This window comes from Mya arenaria, chromosome 11, assembly GCF_026914265.1.
Source record: "Mya arenaria isolate MELC-2E11 chromosome 11, ASM2691426v1".
In the NCBI taxonomy this organism is placed as follows: Eukaryota; Metazoa; Mollusca; class Bivalvia; order Myida; family Myidae; genus Mya; species Mya arenaria.
The window spans coordinates 35,191,829-35,216,816 of NC_069132.1; the positions used below are offsets into that span (position 1 = coordinate 35,191,829).

Below are 24,988 nucleotides of genomic sequence, written 5' to 3' on the forward strand. Positions count from 1 at the left end.
ACACTCTTAACATTTTTTTCTTGATATAAGCCATAAAAATATTAATTGAATGACTCCATACACTTAAACTAATACGCTAAAATGTCCATGTGTGTTTTCTTATTTTTTATTGTACACGCTTTCTTGTGTTTGTTGTTTGCAAAGTTGAAAACTTGTTGCATGCATTACTTTATATGTGTCTCTTTGTTGTGTGCGTTTTAATGTGCCCCTTTTGTGTAAGGGAGGCAAATCAGTACATCCTATGTAACTAGTTTTACCAATGGTATGTAAATAAATCAGAGTTCACTCCCCTGAAAAACAGCTGAGGAAATAAAGATGTACGAAATAAATCAAATGTCAAAAGTAACACTTAATTTGACAGACATTTACAATTTAAGTGACCAGGAGTAATCAAAATAGGATATTTCAAAGTTGGATTGGCTTACTGCAATGTTATTTATTTTAAGTGCGTAATAGTTTTTGTAAATACCTTATTCGGTGTAGATCTACTGTACTGTACAGTACAGTATTTAAATCGTTCTAGATAGTAACCAATACCATCTGGTAGTATTGTGATTAGCATCATTCATAGACTTTAGACGTGATCGGACGATGAAAGTCTTGTGGTATTGTTATTGATTATGGTATGCTTGATTGCTTCAGTCTTTGTTTGGTGGTCTAACTGAATCATTATCATCCAGTAAAAAGTTGTTGGGAGTACAATTTGTCAAAAGTATACATTAACTGAGCTACTAAGGTAAGCAAACCAAATTATATGTTTGACAAATATCTGTAAATCTCAATGTTAGTTTGTACTTTAAATAGTGTACTTTGAACACTTGCTAACTGTTGATAATAAAAGAATAATCTCATAATTATGAAATTAAAATAGCCTTAAACAATAGCATATTGGATGACCCGCAGTAATCAAAAGTTTTCAAACATTCCGTTACTCTCCATTTAACAGAGGAATGGGATGGGGCAGTCGTGTGTATCCGAGGTTGACTGAAAGAAATCAAAGAAGATGTTCACGAAACATTTGGTTGTAATAAATGAGTTTATATTAAAAATAATAATAATGAAAGTGGTAAAAAAATGTTGACTAAAGTGGCACTGACATGTTTACTATCAATACAACCACAGGTAATAACAGAAATGAATTTTAAGTCATGAACCTTTAACTACTTACTTAATACAGCATTTATGGAAAATATAAAGTACAGATAACAAAATTGTAACCATGTATTGAATAGCTGGAAACGCATAAATATTAAATGATTGGTGAGTGCTAAAAGATTTACTGCATTCTACTAGTGTCTCAAAAGGTACAAATGCAGTGTTTTCTGCACCTTTCTTTCAAATTAAACAAAGCATCCTTCATATGAACCACTGTTTTTGATAAATCAAAACAATTGTAATAATTGTGGTACATCTTAATTTGAGCAACAGTTTATCTTTAAAAATGGTCTTTGCGGACCATTAGGATTCATGAAGAAGTTATATTTTACTTTAAAAAAATGTTTTGTGGTTGCTAGTAAGTTGTGTATTTTGCCAGAACCAGCTCAAAGATGCTCCAGATTTAGAGAAGGTGTTCATTTGTATATTTGATGGTAGCTATTGTTGAGAATGTGTAATAAAAAAAATGTTATTGGTCCCAGGTGAGATAAAAAAAATATATACTTACTTCAGATGCTCAGTAATAGATCAGTCTATGTTGTGTGTTTGAAGGGAGTGGGTGAATACTTTTTTTTGAAAGTATAAGGACAAGCAAATATTTGAAAAAAAAATTTTATAAAAGTGAACGGCAAATATAAATAGCATCTGATGAAATATTCTAGACAGATTGTTAGTGTTACAAGTTGTTAGTAGAGTTCAAATATGTATTAACTTATTTATTTTACAACGACTGTGAAACAAGTTATTTTTACATTATATTAATCACTCTCATAGGCATTATGTTATGTGAGAGTGTGGTCTTGTGTTGCGGGTGAAACCGGAGTACCCACAAATTTAAGTTCCTGAAAGCTTAAGTAAACAATGTGGCATGCAGGAAATGTTTTTTTAAATGATCCCTCCTTGTCTGCGTTGGTAACAGGAGTGTTGTTACTATTGTTTTATTGAAGGTTGCACTCATGTACAGCTGACATAACATTATATAACATAACATAACGATTACAGTATTTATTGCAAGTACAAGGCTGATGATGATCTGGCCCCAAATACAATTATCAGATAAGTAAAACATAAATGGTGACAGAGGTTATGCAGTTTTATTTGGTATATGTTAATATGCATATGAATACACTATTAAATGTAAAGCAATCATATACAGTGCACCAGCAAGGCCCAAATAGCAGGGTGGGGCTACCAGCTGTCCTTTTCAGGCACCCTGCTGCCTTTTTACTATACCCTCCTGTGACCCCTTTTGTTAGACAATCAATTTTCAGAAATAAGTTTAAAATAGCATATCATGGCCTCACTTCAAAATGCTGAAGCTGCATTTTTTCTGTTCGAGGATTTTTGCATCACTAAAATCAACAAGGGGAGCCGCATCTACATGTAACTGCAAAATGCCAAGTTAATAGTCCAATGAGAAAATGGTGTTGTATCATGTGATCAAAATAAAGAGCAATGATTGGAGATCTCAAAGAGAGGCAAAATTGCCAAAACCTCCAGAAATTGTTACAACAAAAATTGTCACTTTAGCCTTTTGTAAAAAAAATGTGTGATCAAATTACCTGAAGATCAAAAACTAAAACCGTTGCTACTGAAAACATGGGATTTTGTGGCTTCGACATTTGGAAGTGAGGCCTTTGAAATATACATGTTTTTGATATGAAGGTCAAGATAACAGCTAGGATATTCATAACAATTTTACTAATAGTATTGAAAGTAGTTGGAACAACACATACACAATATGAATCAATCATTTGCTCATGCTAGTGCCCCATTTTAAAGACTTATTCAATGTGCATCAAAAGTGTCCTATCTGACCTTAACACCCTACCCTTTTTTAAATCAAGACTGACCAATCAGCACTTTACTGTAAAAACCCTCTCGTATCCTGATAGACAAAAAATTCACACTATACTATCGAAACGTGTGAAATAAATAATATAACAGATTTAATGATTTGAAACAATTTCCTATTTGCTCCTAAGATTATATAAATTTTTAATATCGTCATACAATGAACACAATCATAGGAAAATGGAATAATGTCTTCAATAACATATACATTTCGTCTTAAACAAAAGGGTCGAAAGCTAGAATCTAGGTCAAATTGATCATGACAATCTTTTTTTTATTTTGCGGCACATGACTAAAACAATGGAAATGTTCGTGATAGCTGAAATCATTTTATAAACATTGAGTCTTTTGAATCCTGTTGATAATACTATACAACAAACAGTCTATTTTCTGAAGTCGGAATATGACATTAAATATAGAACGTGCAGTTTCACTAACATTTTCTTGGTTCGGCCAATGTATGAGTATAGGTCATAAAATCTAAGATATTAGAAGGTATTTTTCAGTATAGATATGAAGTTGAAAATTGATAATACCCATTGTTCATACATTTGTGGTCCTGTTTTATCGAGTACCTGTACAAACTTACCTTTGCCATGCATGCATGGCTAAGCCTCCTTTGCCATGCATGCATGGCTAAGCCTCCTTTGTTACAGTATTACTAAAAACTGACAATGCTGCAGTTGCTCTAACATAATTTAAATTGTGTATCCAAATCAGACCTAAAAAATGGTGGAATATTTGGTATATATTGACAAGAAAACAGTTCAATTCATTATTTTTAAGTGTGTTAGTGTTGATTAAATGGACTGGTCCCAATTAATAGAAACTTCTTAAGTTGCTTAAAGCAGGCTTAAGCTAAGCTTGCTATTATTGTGTTTCAACAATTTACGAAATATTTTCTTTTTTAAGAGTTTTTTATACTTGAGAAGGGGAATTATCTTTATGATTATCACAATAAACAATTTTTCATTGATCAATATTCAATTTAAGTATAATTTATGTTTTTTATATATTTTGGCAACTTGAAATAAACTACATAAGCCTGAGAGCTTAATAAGTTTCGAGAAATTGGGTCCAGGAAATTCTGTCTCGGGCATCTTTTGGGAGTTTAAGACCAAAAATACTTAAGATTAGGGCAACCATGAAATCAATTTGTGTTGATAACATAGAGTATTAATTATTTAATACACAATATTCTGAAAAGTCATGGTAAGCTTTGCAGTTTTGACTGGACTTTGAAAAATATAATAAATATTGTCCGTGCCCTACCTAGCATTTTGGTTGACCTAAAACTCAGATAATTTTGTTTAGGCCTCATGTTAGAGGAGATTGATCTTTAAAAGTGTTTACTAAGTGATATGATTGTTATTGCCTTGAGGCATGACCAGATATCTTGTTATCAAGGCGTAAAGGGAATCACTAAATATATTTTGGACCAAATTTATTTTTTAAGGTTTTTTATGTGAAAACACTAGTTAAAGTTATAATTATTTTACCCTTTAATATTGCAAAAAAAACAAAAAAAAACAATTTTAGTATTAAAATCATACTTGTTTAAATGGGGAGCGAATCCATGCTGGTACAGTCAAGAAAAATATAGAAAACTGACAACAAAACCACCCACCCACACTTCAGACACTTTCTAAAACTGTGGGTTTAACCTTAAAGCCCTTTGTTGAAAAGTGTCGCTAACGCTATTTAAAATCTTGGACTTCAAAGACAATATTTGACCATATATCAACATTTGTTGAAGGGTTCCAGCCATCAGTATCTTAGTCCTAAAAATCTTAATGATTTGTTGCACTCTGTCATAAAAAAGAGTGCATTTTACAGAACTTGAGTGAGCCCCCTTTTATCAGAGATGTTGTGATATAGTCCATTGACCTCCTGAGACCAGAATAAATGTATGTGTATTGACCCTTTAGATAAGAAAGTTAAGTACATTATGAATGTTGTAGAATAGTGACTAAGGTAAGTTTCAAATCTGCAAAAAATATCTGAATCATTTGGACTTCTGCCCATGAACGTTCAAGAGTTGGAATATTTGCTTAGTGTTTGAGCTCATGTTTGTGCCAATAGAATTGCCAGGTAGATTTGGATCTAATCGTTAAGAAAAAAGCTCAAAACGAAAATGACTGCTAAAATTCCATGAAGTCATTATTAGTTTTTACTAAGTGGATTATAATAATCCAGCTTACTGGGTAGTATAGAGACATTACGAGCCAAACACTAATTTCAGATAATTATTATTTAATTTTCTTTACTGTTCAATGGTAAAATGAAGCAAATATTATCATAAATCACTGACTAGCTTGTGGGCAAAACAAATGTGTAAGTAAAACCTGATTGTATTGCATGAAGAAAGACCGAATACTGTTTCTTATAATTTTCTGGAATGTGTTTATTTAAATTAAGGCATTCACATAATGAATATGGTAATCACAAGTCTGCCATACTCTCAACTTTAAAAAAGTATGGATCTTGTATTAAAAATTGATTATTTCTGACTACTGGTTCTTTCTCAGAAGGTTTTCTACTATCATAAGGTATATGGGCACTATTTAAATCCATTAATACAATTAGAATAATCTCCACAAAATTTAATGTTATGCTAAGATTAATTAAGTTAAATTCATGATTTAGAAATGTGAAGCACTGGTGATATTTGTGAAAGAAACTTTACCTTTACCCCAAACCCCAAGATCCAAGAAATTTGCCAAATCAATTGAGAATGTTCCAGAAAATACTATGTTAATCCCCAAGATCTTAAATAGAAAATTCTAGAACAATCTTTCCAGATCTTGACTTAACTAGGGGGGAATATTGTTTATTCTAATGAATATTGGTCACCATGCTGATGAACCTAGATCATTAATCAATGAAGTACTGAATTTAAATACAAATAACTCAAGACTGCGGAACATGGATGTACATATGAACCATTTTGTAACTGATAATCTCGATGCTCTAAGAAACCCAATTACGGCCATTTTCGCGTTGTAATATTAAAATTTGTAATGAAAATAGATAGAAAGTAAAGAGAAGGAATAGAAAGTTTTGATAGCTTGTCCACTTTGTTAGGTCATCTAGGGGGTTTTCAGACAAAAGGTGAGGTATTGTCGTAGTTTTGATGTCGTTTTTGGCATCATCTTCTTGCAAAGGCTTAAACATTGGCCATATCTCAAAATTCATTCAATATACTCAAAGGAAACATGTTGCCAGAGACAAAACACATATTCATAGCAGGGCCCGTAACTCTGGCTTTTATCATTTTCAAGGTGTGCCCCTTGTACGACTTAAAAACAACAACAATCAAGTGTTTGCATTCGCTCCAATTGGAGGCATGTTGTAGAGTGTATGGGTTCTGTTCTTATCTTGGTGTTGCCAATGGCATTCCAGGCAAAAATTATGTTAAAAAACTTTAAAACTATAAAATCTGACTGCCGAAATGAGAAGAAGACCAAGATTATTTTTTACATATTTCATAACTTCAGCTGTATTTTATCAAGGGCCCTAAGCACTTTTGTAATCCAGGTTAACTTACGATAATACGTTAACTTACTAAAATATTAAATGGCTGTGGTTAAGTTTAATGTCATTATTAAATACTTTTCACCAATTTATGTCAGTGTAACCTGAAGGCATCTGACTCTTTGTATATATACTATATAGTTAGTGTTGTAATATAATTCACCTCAGGTTTATTTACATGTTGTCAATGTGCAGTAACTATTATATTTGTTTTAAATTATTAAAATGGTGTCAAACATCATTAATACATGAAAGTATTCAGATAACCAGAATGTGTAGTTGTTATTCCTGATTAAAAAATATGATGTTAAGGTGAAAATTGGATTTATATTGTCATTCATACCATTCCTTATACATGTACTAACATTTGTGGTAAACTCAGTGTTAGTGAAAGTCATTCAAGAACTGTTATGTTATGGACCTAATATGTAATAAAGTATTACCAATGATGCCTTTTATTTTAGGCAAAGGAAGTGACATCATCTGACAGGAAGTGACATCACTGCTGCATCATGGGGTTGATGGGTCTGGAGTGGATGTTTATCAGCGTAATTCTTGGCGCTCTCCTCAGACTTTTACAGATATTTAGCTTCGCAGAAAACCCATGTCTGTATTTCAAGAACAAGAACTCTTTCGTTAAAAGCATCCTTGAGAACTGTCCGATTTTAACATCACCGTAAGTTTATTTTTCAATATATATTTTATATGCTTGTTGGATTAAGTATTTTTAATCTGATTATTAATTAAAATATACTCTTTATGTGATAGTTGGAAAACATTGTGTTAAATCTTAATGGTTAAGAAGAGGTGCTCTATCATTAAGATTGAACACAATTTTTTTTTATTTGTCCCATTGTTTTGAGAGACAGCCCTGACTGCAATAAAATCATGACCTGTAACATAACTAAACCATACAGTTTAAAAAACATAACATGTTAGTACGATTTAGCAGTAACTATTCGGTATCTTCACAGGTTCAAGCCAACACTGCTTTGGGGGAAGAGCGGGCACTTCCAGACTGTAGTACATGTGTTGATGGGTAAGGTGAAGCCAAAATGGCCGGACAGCAAGAGATTCCACATCAAGATGCCAGACGGCGCTACCATGTCATATGACCTGTTTGATCCACATGAGGAGGGAGAAAAAGGTAGTTAGATAATCTGATCTCAATCTGATTAACATATGCTCAGCAGATTGATTGAGAACTCATCTAAATTGCTGTAAGGCTGTCGTATAGACATGATCACATTACAAAGCTCTGTATCAGAGCATTAAAGAATCAGTAGCAGGGTTCAAACCTCTAAATCTGTAATTGGGGATCATATACATTGCACCCTGTTACAAAGTTACGCTGAGAAGGATTTTCTTTACTAAAAAACAATTGTAAAATTGTCAACATTAAAACAAAAGTTGTCATTATTTTAATGTTTATCATTTTTAAACTATTTTAAAGATACTATTTTTAAAACTTAGATACCAGGTTATTCTTTTTATGAGCACTTATTGCCATTAGGTAGTTATACAAATGAACTTGCTTAAGCTGATGACAGCATCCTTTTAATCACTTTTTATTTGTTCATAGTATTATGTATACAAGTATTTAAATGGCTGTAAACACACAATTGTATAACTTATATACTATATTCCAGCCCAGTTCACGCTAGCCCTGTGTCCTGGTCTTGCAAACAGCAGTGAGTGTACTTACCTGCGAAGGTTCTCAGGTCATGCCCAGCAGCATGGGTACCGAGTGGCCATCTTAAACCATCTCGGGGCTCTGCGGAGTGAAACACTCACATCTCCCAGGGTATTCACATATGGTTGGTACTAATCAAGTAACTCATATCACCCAGGGTATTCACATATGGATGGTGCTATTCAAGTAATGTGGTTTGCACTAACCACTGCACTAACTAACTAATGAAGCATTTACATGTAAGATTATAAGTATCTATCATGACGATGATGTGTTTCCGGTACAGATAGAAATATTCGACCTGCTTGTAATTCGTAAACGAGGCTTGCCGAGTTACGGGCCACGCAGCATTCCTGAGGGTTGGATTTTCTTGCATATCTAAAAATTCAAATTTGTGGAAAAATTGAGGTAGTATAGGCAGTTTTGTTCCTTTTACCAAAAAGCGTGTGCAACGTTGTTTACTTGCGTCATAAAGCGCAGTAATTTCAAATCACTCTTGCGTCAAATAGTTCCTCTAAAAATTGCGTTTTTACGATTATTTATTTCCAATTTTAATTAAAAGTCTTGCATACTTATTTATTTGATTGCGCTTTATTGAAATGGCATAATATTCTTTTCATAAACCAAAGAATAAAAGAAATAAAATGTCGCCTGTTGCGTGACTCATCTTACATGGGGGTTGTAAGACGGGTTTTTCCGGCACTGCTCACATGACTGGAAACACACGTCCAGTATGCAAGAAACTGTATCAAAATAAAACTTGGACTTGGTACACATGTTCACTTCGAAATCCATAAATATGTTGGCAGTCCCATCATTCTGGCTACTTGCCATCCACGCTACCTGTGGTGCTCTTGTTTTGTATTAACTGTATTATTTTATATTGTGCAGAATTTTAAATTTGGGTTATCGGTGATATGCCCTGAAATTGATCGACGTAATTTGTTTTTGCTTGACTATTCGAAGAATAGGTGGGCTATACTACTTGCCCTAGCGTCGGCGTCCAGTTAAAGTTTTAGGGCAAGTTGGGATTTTCACTTATAAGTCTACCCTACATTCAATTGACTTAATACTTCACGCAGTTGTTGAGGGCCATCACATGATGAGGTTAGATAACTCCATACTATTCTTTACACAGATTATGGCCCCTGATTGACTGTGGAACTTAGGTTAAAGTTTTAGGGCAAGTTGGAATATTTATTAATAACTTCTATATCCTTTGTTCAATTGACTTAATACTTCACACAGTTGTTCAGGACCATCACACAATGAGGTTACATAACTCCATATTATCCTAAATACAAGTTATGGCCCCTGATTGACTTAGGTTAAAGTTTTAGGCAAGTAAAAGTCAAGCGTAAGTTGGAATTTTAATAAAGAAACTTCATTAAATACACTTAATAAAATTCAGAATTATTTACGACCATCTTACAAGAAACATAACTCCGTTTTAAGCCTAAATACAAATTATGGCCCTTGATTTTTTTGATTTTTTTTTATTTTCTTTGGAAGGGATATTTGTATATTCTTAACCACATTTTCATAATGGGAAATCAAGTTATTCGAATGACTTGCGTCATTGTTTGGGCTAGGCTGGTTGGAGGGCAGCATCAAAGTCACCTTATGTATCGAATAATTTTAGTTAGGTTTGACATAAAGAGACCAAACTTGGTATTATTACATCGTTATTGTATTCTAAGTCAAAGTGGCATAGTCATGCGCGCTGTCTTAGGACGGCTCTTGTTTAAATATTAAAGCTGCACTCTCACAGATATACCATTTGGAAAGAGCATTTTTTTGCGTAAATATCTGCAAACCAATTATATAAGATTGCTGACAAAAAATCAAATCGTAGATTTTTATATTACCATTATAAAATTAATGTTTTATGCCTTTAACTGTTACTAACTGTTTCAGAAAAATGCATAAAACATCAATTTTTGAACTTAAATAAAATCTGCGATCTTATTTTTTGTCAGCAGTATTATATAACTGGTTTCCATGAATTTTCGCACAAACTGGCACGTTCCAAGACAAAAAATAAAAAAGTTGTCAAAACGTGTGAGAGTGCAGCTTTAATAGGAAAAAAATAATCATGAACCTTGAATTGCAAAATCTCAGTTAGTGTTTATAAACATGAAATTATGGAACAATTGATAATATGGAAGACAATTTACATTTTTTTTTTTTTAACAGTTGACGTAACTTGAAAACTTGTAAGATATTCAGATGATACACATTTAATTATGTGTAGCAAGTCCAATGACTAAAGCTTTAATACTTTTTGGGCTATGCCCATTGGTGAACGGAGGAAAACAGAGCAGCCTTGTCTTCATCTTGCTCCGCATTTGTAGCTCATGTTTTGAAACTCAATGATTTTGTGCCATGTCTTTGTGTTGTTTTTTTCAGGTGGCACAGATGAACTTTCAGTGATGATTGACCACCTGAAGGGCCAGTACCCCCATACCAAGATAATTATGGTGGGGTTCAGCATGGGAGGTAACATCGTGACGAAATACCTTGGGGAAAACCCTACCCACCAAAATGATATTCTGTGTGGGGTGGCGGTGTGCCAGGGCTTCGAGATTAACCAGTGAGTATTACAGTTGTACAGTTATAAAGTAGACTAGTTGATTTAGTTGTTAATAATGATAGCAACCAGAAATTGTTCATATATTTATATTTAAAAGTGTTAGTTTTTGGTATCTTGCCAGCTATGGCATGCTTAATTTTTACTATACAACCTATTTTGGGGTAAAGGAGTTCTAAACTGTATGAACTTTTGTTACAGATGATCAAATATGAAGCAATAGATTTCATTTACTTTTAAGCGTTTCTTGATCTTTTTAGTTTGTCTTTTTTTTATTGCTTTTGACTGGCACATATTACTAGTACATCATAAATACATTATTGTAATCATTTTTAAGACAAGGTGGCGTATAGTCCAGCGCTCTGTCCTATGACAGCTCTTGTTAGTGATCCTATATGAACCTGCTAGCCCTTGAGTTTGGATATGTGTCCTGTAGCATAACTAGATATGCTTAAATTTTCCTGCTGCAATTTTATTTATTTGCTTGACAAAACTGTTGACAACAAGATGTGTGTAAGGGACATAACTCTTCAACGGATGTAAGGATTTAGAATATGCATGGCACAAATGTTGACCACATTAGACTGGTGTCCAGAGCTAAAGTTCACATCAACTTCAATTTCAAGGCTACTGTAGGGATCAAAGGTCAATATAGCATTTTCAGACTCCTTGAAAACTTCCTAATGGATGAAAGGAATTTAAACTTGGAAGTGGATGTTTCATCAAGAATTTCAGGAGCTTTTTTGTACATAAGAGAGATTTACAAAGGAGTTGTTTCCTCATCTTTCCAGAGTATAAAATCCTCCAACTTTTCTCACAAACCATCTTAGTCGCACACATTCAAAACATATATGAAACCACACTTTCCTAATGAACACACAGATTGTGTTTAAAAATAAACCTTCCTTTGGTAATTTATTAATGAGTGAACTGTAGCCATTCAAAATGTTGAATTTGTGTCCAAGTGTTTGCAAAAACTGCAATGAATATGTTTAAAACACATTGACTGGTAGAAACATCATTTATCTTGAGTTGTCGATCAATAGGCTGTGTAACTTTTCAAGTAAAAATTATTATGAAGGTACATGCTGATTATTTCTCAAATAGGACCATTTAACATTTTCGCAGGAAACTTTGGTGTTTACATTGCAAATATTGTTTATTTGCAGCGGGCATCTGTAAACAAAAGAGGAAGCCATTTTTGGTGCTTTGTAACTTCTTTCATTGAATAGTTTGATTTTTTTTGCCCCTAGGCTATTCTTAAACTATAACATGTAAACCATATCAAAAGTGGAAGTTTTTCTTTTTTCTCCAAGTTTTGCTTTCTTTTCTTCTTAAAGTGACACTCTTATTCAAAATCAATACATTCATATGTATAACAAACACAAATTTAGAGAGATAAACCTTAAACTACTTACTAAATAATGCATTTATGGAAATTATTGATAACTGATAACAAGATTGCAATTGTGTATTTAATAGCTGAAAACGCAAAAATATTAAATGATTGGTGAATGCTAAAAGATTTACTGTGATTTACTTTCGTCTCGTAAGGTAGAAATACTGTGTTAACTGCAGCTTTCTTTCGAATTAAACTGGGGATCCTTTATAAGAACTATCATTTGTGCCATTTTTTCATCCTTTTTATAGTATATTTAAACAAATGTATTGATTGTGGTAAATCTTATTCGGGAGTACGAGTGCATCTTTAATAAACTTTGGTACAAAAATCTTATTTGAAATGAGTACTATAGCCTTGTAATATTGATAAATCATATTTTGTCAAAACTTTAGGACAACTGCACGACCTATTTAGATTTAAAATGAAGTTTGTGTCTTTAATGTAATATGGTCGGAGCAGGTTATAGATTGAAGAATCATTGAAGAATTTTACTTCCTGGTTCTTGAAATATATTGGGACAATTGCCAAATTAGTTATGCTGTTTAAACTTGTCACAGCAATGCCTGCTCACAATAATGTGGATTTTTTGTATAATGGGTATTGTAATCACTGTAAAATATGATAATGTTGATATCTGTAACAGTCTGTTTAACTAGACATTTTTGAGTTGAAATAAACTGTAATTTGACCAGAAGAAGACAAAGAATGGCCTCTGGAAGGTCATCTATTTACAAGGGATCTGACCTGATTCATGACTACAGTTGTTCCAAGTGTGAGGAAAATGACCTTAACACTGAAGCCCAGCACTTCTGTCCAGAGTGTGAACACTATCTGTGTGACAAGTGTGTAAATTTACATAATGGATATCATAACAAACATACCGTCTACGGCCGTGGAGACATTCAGAAGTGGGCGGGATTCTCCTTGGACAGATGTGACCTACATGGCGACAAGCTGAATGTCCACTGTGATGACCACCAGCAACTTTGCTGCAGTGTCTGTGTGGCTCTAAGACACAGGTAATTGTTCTTGCCAATTTATAAGTTAAATGAACATTCAGTCAGTTTTCATCCTGATGTTAAATAGTAGATTTGTTTTGGAAATAAAGAAATACCAGTACATGGTTTTATCTCCAGTTAGTCCATGATAATAAAGAAGTATTTGTTGAAAAGTTGATATGCATATTATTTTGGCATTTGAGACTCCATTAGAGGCAGTGTCAACAAAACCCTGATAATGACTATAGTTGTTTATTGATATTCAATCATGATGAAACTTGGTGACAGTTTTTGTGAGCATAATGTTTTTGTCAATTTCGATCATATAAATTGGGGCCAGTTACACTAGAGTAAGGTTTCTTTTACATTTAGAATAAGAAGCTTTAAATTGTGCGCAGATAATAACGAGACAAGCAAAACTAGGGTTATGCCCCTTTTACATAAAAAACTATCGGCCTATTCATTGTTTGAGTGTAATAATTAGTAAAAAAGCTAGAAGAAGTCTTGCTCCGTTAACAGCATAATTGTTATTATATTTGGCCTGGCCATGGTGAGCGCTCCAAACAGCCACAGATCAAAGTCTCCTGAATTATAGTGTTTTTGTTTTTATCCAACAGTTTGTTATATACATACAAGTCCATGTATTGCAGGTTGTGTAGCAGCATCAGTCATCTGCCGGATATGGCCAAGGGCTTTCTGAACACAGCAGAGTTCAAGCAGCTGATAGCAGCAGTTGACAAGATGAGGAGCAGGCTGGAAGAGCTCAAAAACGCCAGGATGAAAGATGAAGCCACACTGAAGGACTCATACAAGAATATCGTAGCTGAAATCAAGGCTTTCCGCAAAGAGATAAACAAAATCCTAGACAAGCTTGAGAAGAAGACAGTTGAACAGTTAGATGGGCTGATGGAAGATTTGGAAAAGACTATCAAAGATGATATACAATCTTGTGCCAATATGAATGGCCAACTCAAGACCATGATGGAAAAGCTCCAGCAGATAACTGGAAAACACAAGGAGACCAGTTCTTACATTGGATTCAGAATATGTCAGAACAAGTTGAGTGAAGCCAAGAGCACCATGCTGAAAATACAGGAAAGGCCAACAAAAAGTATAAGTTTCTTATCTAATGAAAGTTTATTGCCATTTTTCAGAAACCTGAACTGTCTTGGAAATGTTGACAGTGTTCTTTCAAAGCCAATAAGAACAGATTGTGATCACGTGTACAAGACTCAAGGTTCAAGCCGCTATTCTGTTAGAATAAAGGAGGATGTCCAAATCTGCCATATTGTAGGTATATGTGAGTTGCCAAGTGGAGAGGTGGTTATTGTTGATTATGACAACAGCAGGTTGAAGCTTCTGAATAACCAATACAAAGTAACTGATCACTGTGACCTTCCTTCTTATCCTCAAGACATGTGTCTCACTGAACGTCATGAAATACTTGTAGCTGTAGATAATACGTTTTCTTTGCATGAGATTCACTTTTTCTCGGTAAACAGAGGGAAGCTGCAGGCAGTGAGAAAGTTCACCACAAACCACCAATGCCTTTCTATTGCCCATAACCAGGGCACGCTGTATGTGGGCAACCAAAACATCCTGTACCAGTACACCATGAATGGAGAACTTGTAAAAGAGATTTATAGAAGCATGTATCCTTGTATTCCAGTATGCATATGTGCTGCTAGTCCAGATGGGGAGAGAATTTATGTAACAAATTATGCTAAGAATGAATTAATAACGTTGGATAAAGGTGCTCAAGTGCTGTCAACTTTAGAAGATCCTGAACTGCAGAGGCCCAGGGGACTGTGTGTCAGCCCCAGTGGCCATGTGTTTGTGTGTGGGAGGGAGTCTCACACTGTGTTACAGGTGGACAGAGAGGGGAGAAAAAAGCTAGCCACAGTGGCCAGGCAGGCTAATGGCTTGTGTAGGCCTTGGTCATTGTGCTTCAGTGAACAAACCTCCAGCCTAATTGTTGGAAATTGGGATCAGGATCAGATAATTGTTATCAAGTTATGTTAAAACTGTAAGGAAGATTTTGCAAGGATAGCATTGGTACCTTTATGCTATCTGTAATTCTCATAATTTACTGTATGTGATTAACAGCGCATGTATTCATGTGTATCAAGTAGTTATATTAGTTTGTATATTAAGTTTAAGCAATAGGTGTGAATAAAACTTAAAAAGTATACAGTAGTAAATAAGTAGAAATCTTAATTTTGTGCTTTCTTTCTCTCCATTTCTTGGTGATTTGTAAAAATATACTGTTTATAATCAAGAGTTATCATAGATCAACAGTGTGATATATTCAAATGAAATGAATTTTTATGAAATAATGTGTTATTGGGTTACAATATTATGTTCAAAAAGCTTACCGGGTAATGTATTTATTAATACCAATATAAGTGATTAGTAAAACTGAAATGAAATATCTTTTAGTGAGAGTGCATGTTTATAAATGTGTAAACTCATACAGATGTATGAAAAGAGTCTAGACACAGAAGGAATTTGAAAGCAAATTAACATCATTACACAAGAACTGAATAAGTGCATTTCTGGCATTGATTACTATTGCTTTCTGTCCTGCAAAAGTACTTCATTTCCATTCGCTTTTCATTGTTTTTCTGCTGAACATTTGCATCAAAAACAGTAGTAAATACCTTGAAATGAATACAAACGCTTAGGAAACAAAAGGTGGCAGTTCATCATGCAAAGGCAGTGAGAAAGTTCTCTTATACTCTTGAGTATATCTCTTATACTCAAATAGACCCACGGCTTTTTTGGTATGACTGGCAGTATCAGCTGTAGGAATACCCAAATTAACAAAGACATTTCGCTGTCTGTTTCAAAAGTATGTTATTGTAATTGCTGAAAATTTCAAAATCAGATGATGTATGAGGCTCAAATTAATGGGGATTTTGAATCACACTTAGATATGTTTCGTTTGCCTTTTCGTTGCGTACAGCAATTTCTGTATACATTTTTGTCATTTATGGATATAACAAAATTCCAAAGCTCGATTTTAGGCCTTCTATGTTTTATGTAAAATTCAATGCTTATAATGAATCTTGGTTAATTAATTATGATATGCCCGAATGAAAAAAATACCTAATTTTTTTTTTTTTTCAATTTTTTCACTGTTGTTTTCGCACGATTATGATTTATTTACTTGCAATTGCATGGCTGTCATGCCAAGAATCAATGAATTCCTGAAACTAAACAAATGTGTCCACACATCCCTATATGTACACAATTGTACAATCCTACATCAAAACGCTTCAAATAGAATAACGGTATTGGCCAAAAGAAGCACAGCTTTTGCTTTATTCCAGAAAACAGCAACTTTTGCAAAGCAGTTTCGTTTTTAATAAAAATGCAGCTATTGATAGTATTAGCTAAAATTGCACAGCCTTTGCCAACAGCTGCACTTTTTATCAGAAAAGTACAGCTTTTGTAAAGCAGATTCATTTTCCTAGTGAAAGGTCCATCCCTATTTATCTTTTAGATTAATTAAAAAACAGCTGAACAACATGTATACATTTGGTGGGTTTTCTTCAAAAAATGTTACCTGATGATAAGATTTAAAAGTAGAAGAAATTTTATTGCATGAGAAAAAATGACCTAGAGGAATAAATGAAATATATATAACCTTATTGTACTTTGATGAAATACACCTAAGGTAAGCAGCCTAAATATGAATAGTAAATTCTGATGTCTTTACCTTTTAGAAAACTATCAGAGATTTCTGTAAGTGTGTATTTGAGAAGATGAAGTGTTATTTATCCGAAATGTGAAACTTGTTATTTATTATAGTGATTTGCACAAACAATGTTTTGAATTTATAGTCTATGCTAACTTGTATGAACATACGAATTTTTATCAGCTTTGGGGAATTACAGACCCGTTGGGGCGGGTGCAAGCTTTTGTAAATATGTTATAACTATGTTATGAATGAATTGCATATGTCACAATAATAAACAGCTTCTTTACTTACCTTTTTATATTATAAGTTATATTTTGTTGCATGTTTTAGTTCGAAATACACTCATCGTTTATCAGGAAATTGATTTATCTCCTGATATAAAGAATTCCCTGGATATAAGGAACAAGTTTGGCCTGTCCCATGGATCTTGTTATAAGCAGTGTTTATTGTATTTCTTCTATAAATTTTATTATATTGTATGCATAATTATTTTTGGTATCAAAATGATGTTTTTATCTTGTTTTATTTTACCAGGTGTTTCCCCTTGTGCCAGACAACATAACTATCTTATAACTTCATCTGATGTCAAATACTAATAAACATTCTAATAAATTCTTCTTTCAAACCACTGTGTTAGCTTTGCCAATATTACCAGCTTATTAATTTTAGTACTCATGTTGAACAATTGTGAACCCTGTTGTCTGACACGAACAATTTCTTTAAATGAAATCTCCTGAGCTGTTTAGCCAATTTCTGTGCCTAAAGGTAACTTGCATTTTCCTCTTTTGCCAGATGGATCAGCCTTAAAAAATCTGACAAAAGATCCCCGAGTGTGACCTTTACCTTTGACCCACAGACATGGATCTTTGACGCTGCCTGCCTTTTACTCATGGTGAACATCTGTGCCAAGTATTTTAAATCCACCAATGCATGGCCAAGTTACAGCCCTGACCAGGATTTTGACAAGTGACTTGAATGTGAGCTAATCTTTGACCTACAGTTATGAGTCTTTTATGCGTTACAACCTCTTCTAACGAATGACAGTTATTTTAAACTCCTCCTCTGCATGGCCAAGTTACAGCCTGGACGATCCAAACAAAATCGAATGGACAGACTCGAGCAAGCAATTACATCGAACCATCATTGTGACAATTGTGTCCAGCTTTCCGCAAGCTCAACAATAGAACCAAAACACAAAGGTATCAAGCGATGCCAAATGGTCTTTACTTCAAATCACTTCCAAAAAGATATTCTCACCTTCATTTTCAGTGCCAAGAACCTGTTTGTTCAGTGGAGCAATCTTCGTAGAGTGTACACGTACCTGATGACTCTAAACATGCGCCGTCTGCTATCGAGACATAAACATCTGCTCTTTAGTAAGGAGGCTCAAAAGTTATTCGGCTGCTTCAAGGAAGACTGTGTGTTCAATGCAACGTCTCTGTATGATATTGACGAGAACTACAGCTGGTATGAGAAGTTCTTGATTCTTGTAAAATTCAAATTATTAAAATGTTTGAAATAACTTGTTTTGTGCATGTTTTGTCATAGCCTTAGTGTCGTCAATGTTCGGAATCGGAGACCACTTAAACAGTGAGGAACATTTTGGAAGAAACTGTTAAAAATATTCATATAACTTTGCACATATGTTTTACTGACATAACATTTGGTGTCACAAAACTCATTAAAATTACTCCGTTTAAGTTCTTTGCCAACCTATGAAAAGCTCTTGTTTATCGAATGGTGATATTGGAACATGATGGTTATTATGTGAAACTATAGAAAATGCTCCACCTGTTGTATGTTCATTTGTGATTTGAACATATATGAATGAATGTTGCATATTTACATTACAGCATCAGAGCTGGATACAAGTCAGCACATGATTATTACAAAGACAGCAGCTCAGCATATTACCTCAACAATGTAAGTGGTCAGTTTTCTATAAAAAAGAATCACACTCACAGAATATTTTCGGAACATTAAATTAGGACAGACTTGGTTGAAATATTTTTTCTTTACTTAACTTCAATTTTGAACAACAGCAAAAAGCAACTGATATATTCTCGAACAGATTTACTAATCCTTAAATAAGTTAGCTTTCAATACTGTAGCGTTATTTACTCTTGGCGTCAAACGTAAAAAATACTAGAGATGTCTCTTATACGTTTTCAATTATTTGTCTAACTCTTATTTGAAATTTGGATGAGATTTCATCATTCAAACAACATTTTGTTAACATTTTACATGCAAAGATGTTTTAATTGTCTGACCCTATGAAAAGTGACTTGAGTCCCTTTGATAGATGGCAAATATAAACTGTTAGAGGATGTCTGTTGTATTATAGCAAAAAGTCAAGGTTCTGGCTTGTGTCTGAACCACAGCATTTTTGTGGAAAACATTTAACGTTGCCATAACACAAATAATAAAATACCCTGCATGATTTCTGCTTGAAACTTAGGTCACATGTAACCAATGTTTATTTGTGGCAAGACCCGTGACATGGGCACTGATAATTATTGAGTTACGCACAAAAAAACATACATGAAATTGTAAAGGAAAAGTACATGTACTTGATTAACTTGAAATTAACAATCTTCACACGCAAGATTATTGTGAAAAAATCTCTTTTTTTATACATTATCGAGTTTGCAATTCTAAAATAATTATTGTTATGCATATTGATGAACGCTTATTTGCATTATGTTTGGAAAAGTATTGAAAACGAGGCAACACTGAAACAGAACATATTTATTTACTGTGACCCTTGCCTTAAACACATACTAGCAGATGTTTTTATCACAATATGTCTATGATTTCAGATTCAGGTGCCGATGCTGTTTGTAAATGCCCTCGACGACCCTGTTTGTCCCCCAGATCTGCTCAAATACCCAAGGGAGTATGTTGGTATGTATTTTTACTATTTTAAGAGATGTTCCTACAAATTGTGTTGTTGGCTGTTTGCCTAAGTATACATTGTAAAATATAACATTTCAAGAAAACATGTTCAAATTCATTATTTCCCAGTCACTGTGGAAAGAACTGTGATACATGTTTAGAACATTCTCCAGTCATCAATTTTTTAATGTGCATGAAATATTAGTTCATCAATTTTAATTACTATTCATATAAAATATTTTCTTACACTTGTGTATTTTGACTTAATTTTGTGTTTTAATTAGAATGCATGCTGAAAGTTTATATGAAATTGCCGAAAGCTCAAATAAAAAAGCATGACAGTAAAGTATGTGTTATTTCGACAAAACGTGATTAATTATCTGGTGTTGCAAGAAACATTTTCCATCCATTTCAGAGAAAACTGACAACTGTATATTCATAACAACTAAACATGGCGGCCATCTTGGGTTTTTCGAAGGAGGAGTGCTTGTCCCGGAATGTATCACATGGCTGGATCGAGTGATTATCGAGTATGCTGATGGGGTAGCCAGTGTGTATCTCAAGGGAGAGCACCCTTCCCAGACAATTGCAGTGAAGCAGGTTGAAGAGCTGTCAGAAAGGGAGATAATAATTGATAACTCTGAGAATGACTCAAGGGAGGTAACTTTGAGAAAAAGAGAAGTTAACCAGGAGTTCACGTTTGAGAGAGCAGTTATTGACAAAGAGGTTGAAGATAAAGAAAAACGTGATACTCTGAAAAGGGGTGAGATTATACAGCAAGCAACGTCCATTGTACAGTGACATTGTAAACAGATTAACAGAGATTTAACACAAGGAAAGTAGATAAGGCCTTGATAGCAGCATTCTCCTATTATCTGGTTGATACATCTTGAAAATTTAACTCCTAATTTGCTATTTCTTGGCTGAGAGCATTGTTATTCTAATTTTTATTTTTAGAAAGTCGTATTTTACTTACATTATTGGTCAATGATTTTTTTTAATTTTGAAGGCTGTAAACCAGCCCACCTGATGACTATAAACATAGCATCGATTTGCCATGGCCTAATGCGATATAATAGTCTACCTATAACTTATAGAACATCTTGCTTAACACATAGAATACGCACAAATGCATATTGAAATTTATTTTTTCTGTATTTATAGTCCTGTTACTTGGACATTTTTGTGTTCAAATACTTTACATGTAATATTCTATTAAGTGTATGTTTTTTATTTATTTTTAGTATGTAGTTTTTTATATATAATATATACACATTAATTTTCATAATCTAGATGCCAATTTCTTCTTCTTAAATCACAAGTGGAACATACATGTACATATCTTATATATCTTTAAGCAATTTTGTTCCCTTGTACTAGAAGCCCTCGAAATTACCATTAGCATGGTAGATATAATATAATATAATACAAAAGTTAACGATTCAATATGCTCATAATGTGATTGTGACTTACCAGGTAAATCTAAAATTGTTAACCATGTTAATGTTTTTGTTACAATGTTATGACAATACTCTTGTAACATTTGTGATTAAAGTTGTTTTTTTATTGTCAGTTGTTTCCTAGTTGTTAGTTTATGATTGTCAATCCGTGATGTCTATCTTAAATCCATTTCATTTACTGTTTGTGTTTATAAAATATGTTTATGAAATAGTTAAACCCTTTTAGTTAATGTGCTTTAAAGTATGAAATTTTAAGCAGATTGGATTTACTTGTATAATTTATTTTTTATAAATAACTTACTTATAAACTCACTGTGTATAACTGTTTTTTAACCAATCATAAAACATAATGGTCTGTTATTTGTCTAAGGTTATTAATTTCACCTTATTTGCGAAGGTTTGAAATTGCCTTAGGTTATTTGGCTAGAGACAATTGTCTAAGGTTATTTGTCTTAGCTTATTGTCTAAGATCATTTGCCTAAGGTTATTTATCCAAGGTTTATTTGCTAAAGGTTATTTAGCTTGTCATTTGTGTAAGGTTATTTGTTTAAGTTTATTTGTCTAAGGTTATTCATATTTGATTGTTTGTTTAAAGTACTTGGCTAAATACATTTGTTAAATGTTATTTGTCCAATGTTTTCAAGTGAATGGATTTTAATGATCTTTTCCATGTTCACTTATTTACTTTACCTTTACAATGTATTGCTTGGTTCAATCAATGTGGACAAATAATAGCTTCATGGTCATTTTTATTCAACAATATTTTATACATTGAGCAGCAAATAACGTTTCTGAAGATATAAAAATGTTCATCCACTAACAAGTTTGAGCCAATTTTCTTATTATGTTTAGACAAAATGTTGTTGTTGTTTTATTTTTGCATATAAATAATATGTATGCATTTAGACTTTAGCAAAATCCACTTGCCAGTCATGTTCTCTTGCCTAGTTCAGACCATAACTGTTCACTATTGTTTTAAAGGAGTAAAGAAGAGGGGGAATGCTTTTTATCCTTTTATCCTGGTCACATGTCGGAGGTTGTTTGTATGGGGTGGTAAAATAGAAAAGATACAAACAATGAGCCATGATTAATTGACGGAATATCATCCCTTTATTGGTTAATTGAATGATAAAATGGCAACTAGTGTCGTCTAGTGTCGTGTCAATTCTTTTTAATGAAGACTTTAACCTTTTAGCCTGCTTGTATAATGTACGTTTTGGTTTCTATTGCTTTATGTGTTTTAGCTTGTCGGTCTTTCGAGACAGAAGAGTTAAAAATATGGGGGGAGGTCTTGTTGTTGTCGTCGCTTGTAGCAGCGACAGCCCACCTCGTCTGTAAAAAACGTTAACGATATTTAAATGGAAGTGATTATAAGGGACAAAACATATAATAAATGATTGTTTTCTGTTTGTTTCTCTTCTCACTTAAAGCCATAGACCTAGATGCCAAAGAGAAAAAAATCATAAAAGGAAATAAAAAATTCTTCAAAATATTTCAGAATATGAATCCATTTTCGTCCATACATGATCCTACTGGGAACGATTACTTTAAATCACCATGTTTACATTTCATTCTTAAATTTAAAGCTTCAAAATTACATATATGTATATGTATCAAATAATATACGCAAGTACGTGATTATAGTTTTAGTGTAAAATATTCAATCAACTCTGGCTCCAAAACTGTTGAACACGTGTATGTCTCGCATATAAGTAAAATTATGCGAAGCTTACTTTTTCCGTTTCGGTATAATTTGCGTAACATACTCAATCTGAAGAGATCTGAAACTCATCAAGGCAATACTTAAAATATCATCAGATATGTCCATAAGTGTCTATGGTGCTGTAAATATACATGTTTTTCTAAACTTGAGGATGATGGTTTATAGACAATTACCTTTTTTTAAAACTTAACTGTCTGTTAAAAAACGTCTGCCATGATCATTAAAGTTTGAATTTATATGTTTCTTTGTTATTCATCATTTTGTTCTTCACTTCTAGCCATACAAACTGAAGTTTATCCAAGTCTTTTTGTTCTTCACTTCTAGCTGTGCCAACTAAAGTTTATCCAAGTCTTTTTGGTCTGCACTTCTAGCTGTGCCAACTAAAGTTTATCCAAGCTTTTTTGTTCTTCACTTCTAGCCGTGCCAACTAAAGTTTATCCAAGCCTGTTTGTTCTTCACTTCTAGCCGTGCCAACTCAAGTTTATCCAAGACTTTTTGTTCTTCACTTCTAACCGTGCCAACTCAAGTTTATCCAAGCCTTTTTGTTCTTCACTTCTAAACGTGCCAACTTAAGTTTATCCAAGCCTTTTTAGGTCTTCACTTATAGCAGTACAAAAAGAAATTATTCTATGGCATTTTGGTCTACACTTCAAGCCATAAAACTAGAGTTAATCCAAGCCTTTTTGATCTGCACTTCTAGCCATGCCAACTCAAGTTTATCTAAGCCTTTTTGGTCTGCACATCTAATCATCATACATGCCATTTTCTGGAGACTATTCAGGGGGATTTGTTCAAAAGGCTGAAAATTCAGGGGGATTTTGGTAGTATTCAGGGGGATTTTTTTAGCAGATCTAATTCGGCAAAATTTCAAAGTATTTTAAGTACCTCATTAAGTGCAAACTCATAATAATCCAAGCCTTTTTAGGTCTGCACTTCTAGCCATGCAACCTCCAGTTAATCCAAGCCTTTTGGGTCTGCACTTCAAGCCATGCAAATTCAAGTTAATTCAAGCCCTTTTAGTCTTGGGAAGAGTTTATACTTGCAGATACATTTTTTTCAGTGCAATGTTTAAATGTTTTAAATATGTATTGGTTGAAAATGTTTTTGTTACCGATAATACTTAGATGTGTTATTATGTTATAGATAGCCGTCTTTTAAGTGGTTAACTATGCATACTTTAGATTTATATATTGCTGTTGTTGTTGTTGTTTTTTAAAACGAGTGATGTGGTTATTATGCAAATCAATTTCAAAATGTTTTGATATTAATGGTATTTGTAAAAAAAGTGTTGTTGAAATGGCCTTGGGTTTAATATACTGTCAACGATAAATGGCCATCATTCAACAAATTATTTGTTTTCAGTGGTCATAATAAGCCATGAATAAAATGTATCACCCCAAGAGTAGGCAAAACAATGTTAAGTAGTATTGGCCTGAACTTTGTTAAAGTTAACAACGTTGTTAACAGAATTGCAGTTAACTTTTAAAGAGGAAATATTTCATGATTTGCATATAAATTAAAATAAAACTTAAGCAACGATGAAACAGTTGTCTCAGACTTTGTAAGAAGTACGGCAGATCACAAAACTGTCCATATAACTTTCTAAAAAAACAACAACAATGACGTTCAAAACATCTTAGCTTCAACAAATTTCTGATTATTCGGCTCTATGTCTTAAGTGCATTTCAAGTTATCACTTTGTTACAAAAAAATCCCGACCTAAAAGTCAAGTTAAAACCAGTTGGAAATACTATAAATTCTAACAATGTTCTATAATTTTTTGTTCTTATTGTGTACAAATCATGTTTTCTATTGTTTGATGACTTACATGTTTATGGGTCCTGTTTTATATACGGGCATAAATTAGTGTTCTTCTTTATATATGTGTTGTCTATTTTCATCTCAATAGTTTAAGCTACTGTTGTATTGTTCACATTTCCTACTTTTACACTTAATATGAATGCAAATAAAAGTTGATTCA

At 33.3% G+C, this 24,988-nt stretch overlaps 1 protein-coding gene across 3 annotated transcripts; it reads left to right on the plus strand.

Annotated features, from left to right (window-relative positions):
* The first annotated feature begins 291 nt into the window (after positions 1–291).
* LOC128209462 (monoacylglycerol lipase ABHD2-like) lies at positions 292–23,243 on the plus strand. Of its 3 annotated transcripts, none has more exons than XM_052913491.1 (9): positions 292–736; positions 7,008–7,219; positions 7,518–7,690; positions 8,193–8,360; positions 10,646–10,829; positions 18,199–18,396; positions 18,783–18,852; positions 19,749–19,833; positions 20,240–23,243. In XM_052913491.1, exons 2-9 carry the CDS (start codon positions 7,056–7,058, stop codon positions 20,623–20,625), a joined length of 1,428 nt encoding a protein of 475 aa, XP_052769451.1. In that variant the 5' UTR covers positions 292–736; positions 7,008–7,055; the 3' UTR covers positions 20,626–23,243. The 3 variants fall into 3 exon arrangements, 2 of the variants coding, with proteins under 2 accessions (XP_052769451.1, XP_052769452.1); XM_052913492.1 differs by having other exon boundaries at positions 292–445; XR_008257000.1 differs by lacking the exons at positions 292–736; positions 7,008–7,219; positions 7,518–7,690; ... (3 more) ...; positions 19,749–19,833; positions 20,240–23,243 and adding exons at positions 12,775–13,247; positions 13,877–17,906 and having other exon boundaries at positions 18,199–18,298.
* The last annotated feature ends 1,745 nt before the right edge of the window (positions 23,244–24,988 follow it).